The sequence below is a fragment of the Helianthus annuus genome, chromosome 12, assembly GCF_002127325.2.
Source record: "Helianthus annuus cultivar XRQ/B chromosome 12, HanXRQr2.0-SUNRISE, whole genome shotgun sequence".
In the NCBI taxonomy this organism is placed as follows: Eukaryota; Viridiplantae; Streptophyta; class Magnoliopsida; order Asterales; family Asteraceae; genus Helianthus; species Helianthus annuus.
Genome location: NC_035444.2, coordinates 3,267,528 through 3,279,749, shown reverse-complemented (window position 1 = coordinate 3,279,749; position 12,222 = coordinate 3,267,528). Strand labels below are relative to the sequence as shown.

General features: G+C 36.3%; 2 protein-coding genes across 7 annotated transcripts; both read right to left on the bottom strand.

Annotated features, from left to right (window-relative positions):
* Nucleotides 1–885: 885 nt before the first annotated feature.
* Nucleotides 886–10,465, bottom strand: LOC110893806 (MLO-like protein 5). Of its 6 annotated transcripts, none has more exons than XM_035980722.1 (12): nucleotides 10,101–10,465; nucleotides 9,173–9,263; nucleotides 8,552–8,596; nucleotides 3,657–3,772; nucleotides 3,416–3,586; nucleotides 3,097–3,320; nucleotides 2,767–2,888; nucleotides 2,334–2,507; nucleotides 1,988–2,023; nucleotides 1,824–1,891; nucleotides 1,678–1,738; nucleotides 886–1,542 (listed from the first exon to the last, which is right to left on the bottom strand). In XM_035980722.1, exons 6-12 carry the CDS (start codon nucleotides 3,227–3,229, stop codon nucleotides 1,210–1,212), a joined length of 927 nt encoding a protein of 308 aa, XP_035836615.1. In that variant the 5' UTR covers nucleotides 3,230–3,320; nucleotides 3,416–3,586; nucleotides 3,657–3,772; nucleotides 8,552–8,596; nucleotides 9,173–9,263; nucleotides 10,101–10,465; the 3' UTR covers nucleotides 886–1,209. The 6 variants fall into 6 exon arrangements, 4 of the variants coding, with proteins under 4 accessions (XP_035836615.1, XP_021996629.1, XP_021996631.1 ...); XM_022140937.2 differs by having other exon boundaries at nucleotides 3,097–3,301; XM_022140939.2 differs by lacking the exon at nucleotides 1,988–2,023 and having other exon boundaries at nucleotides 3,097–3,301.
* LOC110896235 lies at nucleotides 3,795–8,543 on the bottom strand. Its single transcript, XM_022143699.2, has 2 exons — nucleotides 6,923–8,543; nucleotides 3,795–6,827 (listed from the first exon to the last, which is right to left on the bottom strand). Exons 1-2 carry the CDS (start codon nucleotides 8,403–8,405, stop codon nucleotides 3,817–3,819), a joined length of 4,494 nt encoding a protein of 1,497 aa, XP_021999391.2. The 5' UTR covers nucleotides 8,406–8,543; the 3' UTR covers nucleotides 3,795–3,816.
* Nucleotides 10,466–12,222: the final 1,757 nt, after the last annotated feature.

The window sequence follows — 12,222 nt, the reverse complement described above, 5'->3', positions numbered from 1 at the left end:
ATAAAACCATGCTAAGTAGTAAGCATACGATGGCCAAAACCGAGAAAAATCATAAAACAAGAACGCAAATTTATACCGCCTCGTGGCATAAAACATAGACAAAAGCAAACGTTAACTTATGCCGCAAGCTGACGTAAAATGAAGACAAACTCACACAAAGCAAAAAGAATAAAAGACCAAAAGAATAAAAAATAAAAAGTCGCTACAAAGGAAGAACCATAAAAGACAAATAAAACCACTATTCACAAGGAGCTTCAAGATTTGTTATATACTAGGGTGTTACACCCGCGCTTCGCGGCGGGGTGACCCGATTTTTGATCCGATATAAAAGTATGTTGACACGTATCTTACATCGACCGGAAAACTCGATTAGAAAAGTATTTACAAAGTAAAAAGGTTGTCAGTGTGAATGCTAAAACCTGAGAAAAGACGAAAGAAATTATGTCGAAATATAAATCAACTTAAGTTTATAGCGACATGTAAATAAAAATGAAGACGTAAAAGTTGATAAAAAAGTATTTAGAAAGTTAAGAGGTTGTAAGAGTAAATGCTAAAATTAAACGTTATAAGTGGAAAAACAAAACCACAAAAAAGAAAGGAAAAAGAAAGAAAAAAAATAGTGCAAGGGGTAAAAACGTAAAGTTTAAACGTTGACGAAAACTGTAAATTGCAAAAGAACTTGGTATTTAAGAAACAATACACAAAGCATAAGGGCCGAAAACGTACATTACAGGAGATGGGAAAAAATAAGTAAAAAAAACAAAACCACAAAAAAATAGTGCAAGGGGTAAAAACATAATATAAAAAATTTACAAAAGAAGTTGGTATTTAAGAAACAATACACAAAGCATAAGGGACGAAAACGTAAAAAAAAACCCTCAAAACTTGCTAGAAAAAAAAACCTATGAAAGGACAACACCGACATAGGGTTTTAAGAGTATATAGAATTTTCTGTATACACATTTATACAAGAAGATATATTTAGACAAATAACAAATGTAAGCATAAACCCTGTGAATATAAACATCTTTAATGCAGTTTTCAACTATTTCAATGCCTGATTTCTTGTTTCAACTTCTTGTTGAGTTGATAGATCTAACTTAATCTCATGATCACTGTGACAAACAACCGTCGATTCAATCAAGTGTCTGGTAGATGATTCATGAGAAAGCGGTTCAGCTTTGAAAGCTTTGAAATCTGATGCATTAGTTAAACGCTAACAATGAACCAATTAATGAAGTAAATCAATCTGAGCAAGAACCGGAAGATCAATATATAACCCGACAAGATATTGAGCACTTTAGTGTCATCATGGGCAGCAAAGCGTGTGGGCTGACCGGTTGTCTTTGAACGGTGGAGTGTAGCTGCAGTTGTCGGGTGGAAAGGTGAATGAACGGGGCTAGCAGTAGGACTATTCCCTACTGATCGGTTTGGGGAGTTTCCACCCTTGCCTTCATGCTTCCTCTTCACCGCCATTCGCCAATTTTGCAGGGCGCGAGCAGTTTGTTCGTCAAATATGGATTTCTTCATGTTGGACCCCATCTACACATGTAGCACATCAATATATCATGTGTTTAGTATATGTATATCATATTCAAATTAACAAAGTCCATCTGATACAATGTAACTGGAATACAGTCCAAATCGATGAATATAACTTATTCAACGTAGACTAACCTGTGATAGAAGCGCGTATAGTGGAAGTGTTATATAGGTGCACAAGATTAGAGTTCCAACCCTACATTAAACAAACCATTCCATCAGCAAACACTCTAACCAGTGACTCGGTTATGCAATCACTTTTGTTAAAATGTAATCCATACCCAATAAGAAGTTTTATAATCACAAGTTCCATAGTGTCATGGAAGCAAGAACTGATACCATACTCATACTGCACAAGCACATGAAGCAATCTAGTGTTATCCAAGTTTAAAAAAAAAAAAAAAAACGTCAGTACATATATATATAAATATAGCACTTGTGTTACCCAAATCCAAAGGAAGTAAGTAATCTGGAAAGCATTCTATGAGCACAAATAATTCAGTAAAACAATTAGGTAGCGTTCGTTTCATGGAATGGAATGGAATGGAATTAGGAAGTTTTTCTTTGTAAAATTGATCTTGGTTGGGGGAGGGAGGAATTTGAAATCCCATGAGTTTCTTTAATCAATGAAATTCATGGGATTTCAAATTCCTCCCTACCCCAACCAAGATCAATTTTACAAAGAAAAACTTCCTAATTCCATTCCATTCCATTCCATGAAACGAACGCTACCTTAGTGACATGAGAATAAAGAAATATGTGATCAAATTCCCAGAGTTTTCGATAAGTACCTGAAACAAAGCAAAGTGTATGAGATGAAGCATTAGGCTCGGCCTCGAGAACCAAAAGTATTTATCAGAGGTCTTCACAAGAGGAATCCCTTGGACAACTGCATGTCTTTCCTTTATTTCAATAGCCATTATTGTCAAGATGGCTTGAAGCTTTGTTCCAATGGCTAAGATAATCTGTGCAGCGTGGGTTTATTGTTGGTAATCAATCTTAAAGAAGGCCAAGTAGGGGGGGGATAGTGCACGGTCCTCCCACCCGCTGGAGTGATCCCACTCCGGGAGCCGCTACTCGACCAAGCTAGCTCAAAATAAAGTTATTTTCAAATGGTTCAGTGGTTCATACAATACAGACACAGTTTACGTTTCTTTTAAATATTTCTTTCAAAAATGAACAGAAGTGAAGGACAAAAATAAGCAAATTTAAAAAAGGAATTACCTTTCCAAGTTTATGAAGAACTTTTTCTAAAGCTATGGAGATGATAATGATAATTGCACATACACCAGCAACAGCCCATGTTGGTGTTTGATGAAGCTTCGTTTCACTTGAATAATCCCCTCCTGCCATTTTTACCTCAAAAATCCAAATTTAATGTTTTTGTGACATTAAGAAGACAAGAACAATGGAAGGTGACTGGTGGTTCAATTCTATCTGCATAGGCTTCTTATAAAGCTAAAATTTGTGCCTTATGAATTAGTTAATTAATTATTCCCACATCGGAAAGGGTTGTTTCAAAGTGAAGAGTTTATTTAAAAAAATAGATTTGACCTTCGATTCTGAAACCGGACTTTGATCTACTTTGGCTCGATGTTTGAGAGGATAGGGCACTCGTGAATGACTTGTTTTTGTTGTGAGCACGGTTTTGGGCAATGTTCTGGTGTGAACCGAACATATTTGCCATTGTTCATTGCCATTGAGTCCTCTTTGCAGTTCGAAGTGATCGCTATCATTACTCCAAAATCAATAAAGATTGCTGAATAAAGGGATAAAAACTACATCAAAAATAAAGAAACAAACCCTTCTTATTTTTGCCTACCAGAAATCATAGGAAAACTAAGTAGCGTTAAAAAGAGGCAAAATAACGCACCTGAACACTGGCATTGACTTTCGTTGTCCCTCGCGATTTGTCGTCGGACATGTTCCATCACCAGAAGTGTTGATTCCGATGAGTAATCACCACTATCGTACACCAAACCTCTAAATCTTACTACACCATAAGGTTGGTTTGCTTTTTGCCTAAAATTTGGATAGCATCCCCCTGATAGAAATGTTGTTAGTGTTAGTTGTAAATGTGGTATTTGTAATACATTGTGAACGATAAAGAAAACCTTGTCTTATAGGATTTGAAGTAAGGTGCTACTTTCTTGACACACAGACTTCAATCTTTGTCGTTGCAGAACTGTATTGTAGAGCCAGGATTGTCTTGATTTTCATTTATGTGCATCTGTTTCAGCAGCAAACAATAGAAAACGTAATTGTATATTATTATTAAAGAGAATAACGGAATGCATATGCTATTGCAATAATAGTTAGTGTATGATGTAAATATATATCATATATGATATACGTATGCAAACGGCCAACAACAACAACCTGATTGTTATTTACTTGACTCAACAGGTCGCGGAAGACAACATTTTTTGTTGTGTTCAACGTAGTGCTTTCTGCAGAAGTGATTAGCATTTTAAGTGAATTTGGGGATGTCGCACGAGATAAAGCAACGTATAGTTGGCCATGTGTAAAGACAGGTTGTGGAAGATAGATACCAATTTTGTTGAGAGATTGTCCTTGACTTTTATTTATGGTCATAGCATAACAAACTTTTATTGGAAATTGCCTTCTTGTAAAAACAAATGGTAAATCTATATTTTTATGAATGAATTTAATTCTAGGTATGTACACACGTTTTCCTATTGAGACACCTGTAATTATAAATGCTTCTATTACTTTTGGTAACAGCTGAGATACTAACAGACGTGTGCCGTTGCATAAGCCTAATGGTTGGTTTATATTTCTAAGTAGCATGACTGGGGTATTTACTTTCAAAACTAATTTATGGGAAGGAATGCCAGGAAATGTAAGTTGATTAAGATATTCCTGTGGATATAAAGTCTCTAAATCTGATGCATGTTGCGTGTGAGGTATCATAGAATCATAGCTTATATAAGTTCTGGCTTCACCAGCAGTCATAGTCAAAATCAAGTTGTTTATTTCATCTGCTGTTTGATTTTTTGGACAAACAATTGCCCTGTTTGACATGTTTGTGGCAGACGGATTTCTGAGTATCGCATCTTCATATACAAACTCTATTAGAGATTGTAGGCCGTTTTGATCTTGTTGGATTAAAAAATTGTCTGAAATCTGAACAATTTTTGTATTATGAGGATCCTCTGTATCAGGCTGCCCTATTTCACCATCTCCAATGTCTAGTAACCATGAAGCGAATGTTGATGATGGTTGTGTTGATGTATCATTATTGTTTGTAAGCCTCATATTGTGATGCAATGTATATACTTTAAAAGATGGCCATAAGTAAGAGTTTGGTAAAGTTGAAGCTAGGATTTGTGATCTTGTGCTTTTTGGTCTAACCGGAAGTGTCTGTCGAAAGTCTCCACCTAAAAGTATTGACATGCCGCCAAATAAATGTGTGTCATTTTCTAGGATATCTTTGAGTGTTCGATCTAAGCATTCAAAACAACATCGGTCACTCATAGGGGCTTCATCCCATATCACTATTGATGTTTGCTTGAGAAGGTTTGCAAGCTGAGTATTCTTCTTAATATTACAGGTAGATTCGTTCGATAGATCTATGGGAATGTTGAAACGTGAATGCGCAGTCCTCCCTGAAGGTAGAAGAAGTGATGCGATTCCTGAAGCGGCGACTGCCAGTACTATTTTTCCAATAGATCTAAAGTAAGAGAGTATTGTAGTCCATAAAAATGTCTTCCCTGTGCCTCCATGACCGTAAACAAATAATAATATTTGAGCTTTGTTAATATGTGCTGTTGTGACTGCATTGTAAACACTAAGTTGGTCTGCATTAAGCTGCGAGTGCATCTCAGAGTGTTGAACTTGCAATGCAGATCTATCATAGCTTGTTTCTTCGAGTAGGAGTCTATTCTTTAAGATAGCAAGAAGTGTTTCTGATGGCAGCGGCAAACCAAAATCTTGAAGCGACTTTGATGGGGTCGAAGAATTGAGGATTTTTTGAAGCTCCAACAGCACTTGTTGTTGTAAATGATTATCGTTTATGAAGGATGATGGGTTTGTAGCATCGGAATTTAAAGTACGTAACAGATCTTCGGCCATTTTTCTCCATTGAGACTCCCACAAAACTAAAGGGTTGCTGACTTCACAAAATAGAAGCAGGTGGCAAAATAGGGACCTCAATTCTGAGGACGTGGCCCATGAGGATGCATTAGTGAAGGCTTCCAACCATTCTTTATCGTCGCCTATCAACCCCAAAGCCTCGCACGCTGCCCGAAAGGTGGTGTAGGTAACATGTGCGACTGTACGAATATCCGCATATGATTTGCAGCCTTTTTGATGACAAAGTAACATACGCAAATAGAATAATTCGCCAGCTGTTGGATGTACGTATACAAGTCGACCAATGGCTGTGCTATCTAACCGGGCTCTACGAATCCATCCTTTACCAGAAGACTCCCACCAAAACCTAGATGGATAGTCACTGTATGTAAGGTGCAATCCCTCTGGCTCTTTACAATTGTTATTCAACCATTCAGTTAATGTTGTTTTTCCAAAAGATGGGTTGTTAACGATTGCCTGCAAACGACTATTTTCCTTGAAGGTAACATTTTGCATGTTTTCTAAATGAACAGCTAGGATTTGAACAGCAGGATCACGTTCATGAATAGGGAAGTTCAAAATTCTCCAAGATGCTTCATGTGGACAAATGAAGCGGCCATCAACAAAATTCTGAATTTCATTGATGACAGGAGTTGACTCAGCAGATGTGGAAGCTGCATCATTTTCAGATTTCTGTATAACAAATCTTATACGATCAACTCCTTTAGAGATGTATTTGAATAGATATTTGATCAACATGTTCCAGCCACAATATTCAACATTTATGTGTGCATTAAAACGGCTACACAAGCGTTTATTATATGGAACTACATAACCGTTATCAACGCGGATTCCACTTCGCAACACATGATGAATACCAGCATTCCTTTTGTAATGAACATATCCATCTTTGTCGAATGTTGTAGCAGGTTGAAAAGATTTTGGAAAATTCTTTGAACACTTACCCTCACGCATACATGGAGCGGTAGGGTTTAACAAACCACAAGGCCCATGAAGCATGCATTCAGTAATTGTTTGATACAGACACGCTTCTGACTGTGGATCGGGAAATTCAGCTGTAATGTAATTATCAACAGCAGCAGCATCCTGTATTTTATAAGCTTCCGTCACCCACAATAAAGTATGGCAATGTGGTAATCCCCTTTTTTGAAACTCAATTGTATATAAGTCTACAAAACATTATAGGAAATAAATAATATTGTGATGTGTGTATAAAATAGGAGAAGCAATTCATGTTTGTATCGTAATAAGAAAAGGGACTTACATGCTGCGACATCTCCAAAGGTTTTGTCAGTTTTCATAAACTTTATGAAATCTGCTACTTTTAACTTAAAAACGCGAGCTATAATGTCAGGACGGTGTTGAGAATTTTTGCTGCCAATGTTGTCCATGTATCTTGTAATTTCAGGCCACTTAACATTACAGGTGAATGTGATGAAATATTGAGGGTTGCCATGAACCCTACAAATCGCTAATGCGTCTTGATAATGTCTATGCATATATCGCGGGCCACCAGTAAATGAAGCAGGCAAGAATATCCGTTTGCCTATTTCGCGGGATTCTGTATCACCTCTAGAAATAGCATCATAGACACCAGCAATATACTCAGATCGTAACTGATCTTGATGTGTATTATAGTAGGTGAGCCTATTTTGTTCAACACATGTATACGCGTCAACTAAGTATTGCTGAAATAGGCGGCCACCATGTAAAAGAAGAGAATAGATACCAGCTCGATCGTGGATTTGATAACTATAATACATGTTAACCGTCAACCTCTTCTCTTTGGTACTATGAACTTGATGCAAATGAAAACGTGGTGACCAGCCTTCTTCACCAAATGGAAACAACAATGGGTACTGTAATGGCATATAAGATGGGTGTAACTTACTAACTCTTTGAGGTATTCCGTCCTTTGAGTGTACGATGATATCGTACTCGCTAGAGTTAGCGTCATCACCACATACAATACCGCCTAAGGTACCTGGAAAGGGGGGGCCATATCTTCTATCAGGTACATTGTTGTAAAGGCGTACAAAGTAGTTGTTCTCAGTTGGATCAGCCATCTCCTTAGCATTTTTAAAAACATGCACGTACTTATTATGGGTGGCTAACACATCAGTAAGTGTTTTAACAATATCAGCAGAAAGACTACATTGAGTTGAGTCTCCAAAAAAGCGGAGCCTGTTTGAAACCTCGTTCTCGGTATCATAAATGTATAATTGCAAAAACCGAGGCTTCTCATTAGATGGTGGGCACAAAGACCCAATCCAGTGGGAAACTTGTCCTGATATCTTAAAAACATAAGGGCCACGACCATCGTTAACTGTCTCATCAATGTCCGCCCCAAACGATGTCATAGAGAACATGCTATTGTATGCTCTAATATTTTCCAAAAAATCACTGTCCTCAAACAATTGCTTGATGACGGAAGGCGGCTGAATAGGAAACGGCAACCTTACAGCCCCTAATTTACAACATTGAGTATAGCGAGGATGCTCAACACGAGACCAATGTACAACCCTTTCTGCATACCAAAACTTAGCACTGCAGTATTCACAAACATAGCGACAATCTCCACAATCAGAATACAAAGGAAGCGGCCTTTGTACAGCCTCAGATGATAATGTAGACGGACCATTAAGTAATCGTTGTCGCCGTGACTGTCTATGAAAAGAACGGGCTGTAGAACTTTCACCTGTTTCATGTGAACTAACTATTCCTCTACGTTTACCAAGTGTATTCATTTTTAAATATTTTTTTGGCAGAACGAAATATTATTAATAAGAGCAACAACACATATACGGATCATAACCAACCACATGCAATAAAACAATAGACATGAACATAAAAGAAATGTAAATATGACTTATATATGAGAAAACAAACATACCGAAAAGATGATCAAACAGAATGTGCAAAACCGATACATAGCAACCTATAAGACGACAAACTCACAAGTCACTATAGATTATTAAGAAGCAACAAAATAATCAACAGCAGAGCATGAAACCTTAAACTTATAGGCCTTTTTTTTCTTTTATAACATGCGTAAAATAGAATACTTGGTGATGACTATCATGCTTGGTGGTCATAAGCAAATAAGCAAGTCTTAATGATAAGTCACAGATGGAGCATGTAGGTGTTAGCAAGTAAGAAAAAGTAGCTTACACACCTATGATGGCACTTAACTTATTTTTTTAAGCTGACCACCACATAAGTTAACTCTCCACATAATAGACACATACATATTTATACATGGATAAACGGTTCAAGAAAGAGTTGTGCAACCTACTTGGCTAATATAATAAAAACATAACTGAATTACAAAACACATGATAATCACATTCATTTAATGAAACCTCAAAGGCAAATCTATGAAGACAAATTATCGAACAATTCGTGTGCATTAACCAAAACCCAAAGAAGAGACAAACTTTAAACATAGAACATAAAAAAAGAACAAAACTATAGATTATGATACCGAAATTAAGCATAGAAACCCGTAACTAACCTGAACAAACAAAAGCACAGAAGAAGCGGCCAAAACCACCGTAGGCTACCACCGGAACACAAATAGACTATTGGAGGAAAAAGAGCGCCAACTGGACAATCAGATCAAAGACATTGTTAAAAGGGAAACAATGAGACGCGAAATTGAGACTGGAAACCTAGATGAGGCTGGGTGTTTTCCAAAACCGAGCTTAATGATTCTATAAGTTTTCGGGTTATAAAATGTTTGTGATTGTAAAAAAATGGGATTTTAGTAATATCAAGTATCTTATTTTTTGGTTAAGGGTACCCTCGTATTTTTTTGGGTACCCTTTGTATAAAACAAAAAAGAAACACTACGAACACGGAGTTGAGCCGTGGTGGATCTATGCACTCACCCAAATCCAAACTAAATACACACTTCTACACGTATAAGAAAGTTAGAACTGGACCGAACCTTATGTTAAAAAAATTAACTTCTATACGGCATGTACAGATCTATCTATACGTGTCGTATATGTCATTTAAACCACAATGTTTAACACTCAAAAATACACTTATATTGAATTGAATCATCTATTCGGGTTTTAACCATACCTCTTATTTTCTTGTTTTTGATACCAAAAGATGCTACAGATATTAGACTGGCTTTTTTTTTTTTTTGAATTTGTGGATAATAATATATTAATAGCAATAATATATTAATAGCATCTATCATTATGATTTAATCTTTAATTTACTCTCTGTTGTTCAATTTGACACTTGATAAAGTGAAGGAGCCTGCTGGAAGTCAACCCTAATGTACATTTTATTTTAAATAAAACTAACTAATAAATACCAAGAATAAAAAATAAAAGAAACAGAAACAGAGAGACTACAACCTTGTTTGAATTCAGGGTTCAACTTTAAGATGCAGAATCAATAAATTAAAAGATAGAAATCGGACTTACTGAGTAGACAATCGACAGGTGGAAGAGACGAAGACTGCAATAGATTCAAAGATTCTTGTATTCAATAGCTCATTACTACAATCGACAGTTAGGGTTTCTTTTGAAGCGATGTAAAATTGGGACAAAATTAAGAGATTGTAAATGGGTTGGGCTAAAGAAGACTGGGTTGGATTTTTCACTACAGAGAAGTAAATATTGGGTCTGTTAAGTCGAACAACGATTTACGGAAGGAAGATGGTTAAAGGAAGGACAATAGGGTTGTTGAAGGGAACGAAGAATATGCTGGAAGCTGATTTGGTTGAACTTGGAGATGGGTGTTTTGAGAGTTGGGATGCAATTTAGATGACCAGTCATCAGTGACTTGAAAACTGATACTATTGTTAAGAGCTTTCATCAATTGTTAATATATAAAATATATATAAATATAAATATAAGAGTAAATTACAAGTTTTGTCCTTTATGTTTACATCAAATTTCAGGCGCTGTCCTTTAAGCCAAAAGTTGACAGGCGGTGTCCTTTACCTTTCAAAATCTTGCACGTTTGGTCCTTTAGGCTAAACCTGGTTAGAAATCTTAGTTAAAATATGTCATGTGCAAGGCATATGAGGGTAAAATAGTCATTCCCTCTCAAATCATTTATTCCCCATTTATATCCCAAAAACAAAACCACCTGCTTCAAACACTCATCCCTAACAACAACTTCAGAAACCCTAGAATCAACCCTAAATTGCCATTTATCTCATAAAACAAGAGCTTCTAAAGAAACGTCAAGCACTCTCGGAGGAAACCGGCGGCCGGAAAGTCTTCAAACGGATCCAAAAGCTTCGGGAAAAAGAAAAACGAACCAGAACCCAAACGCCTCTGTCAAAATCAAATCCAAAACGACTCAAATCTGTTAGATCCGAACATATCAAACCTTAACTCAAACATCGATTCATCAAAATCAAAACCTGAATCCGTTGTTTCGTCTTCAAAAGCTCTGATAACCGAGGAACAGAAAATAGATTCATTGAATTTACCGAAACAAGAGGTTATTCGCCGATTACAGTTTCTGAAACAACTGGTTACGTTGTTTGGAGAGAGTGATGATGACCGGTTACGGTTTCTGAAACAACCGGTTAGTTCTTGGGTTTATTTTTCATATTTCCCTTGAATTTTGGTTAAATTGATGAGAAATTGAAGTGGGTGTTGTTCAAGTTTTGATTTTTCGTTGTAGGATTTTGTGTTTTTGTTTGTTTTTATAGAATGAAAAGGTGTTGGGTGTGAAAATTTGTTGTTTGTGTTTGGTTTAATGGTGTGACTGAAGATAATCAATAATAATATTTATGTTCTGGCTGTGTACTCTGTTATCCCCTGTTTTATGTATTTGCCATTACCTATATATTCAATAATAATCCATTTCTTTAGTAACATGTTGAATCTGATAATACGGTTGCACCAATATGGGTGTTTGGTATGAACTCATATGAGATTATTAAGGAGCAAAATAACCTAATTGCTTGCACTTACAGGTTATGTGTTGTTTTACATTCATAATTTTATTTTTAAAACCTTCCCGTTCCATTTCAGTTGATTAAAATTGGTCATATCTCTCAATTGTTTTGGGGGTTTTTATGTAGGGGAGTTGATTTAGAGAATGTGGTGATGGTGGTTGTAGATGACGAAGGGTGGTGGCGGTGGTGATGACGGCGGTTGTTGGTTGGAGATGGTGGTGGTGGTGGAATGGTGGGTTGAGAGAGATTGGGTTGTGGTGGTCTTAGATTACAGTGAAGGAGAGAGTTTAGAATTTTTTTTTTTTTATATTTTTCAGTTTTGTAGATATAGTCCCTCAATAATAAGTGTTTACAAAATAACCCCTGTGAAGGTGAAATGACAAGTATGCCCTCATGTGCAAGGCACATGACCATACTTAACCAAAAAATATGACTGAGTTAGGCTCAAAGGACAAACCGTGCAAGATTTTGAAACATAAAGTACAAAACTTGTCAACTTTTGCGCTAAAGGACAGCGCTTGCAGTTTGGTGTAAACATAAAGGACAAAACTTATAATTTACTCTAAATATAAATATAAATGTAAGTATAAATATAAATGTAAATGTTAGTAATGCAAAAAAAAACATAT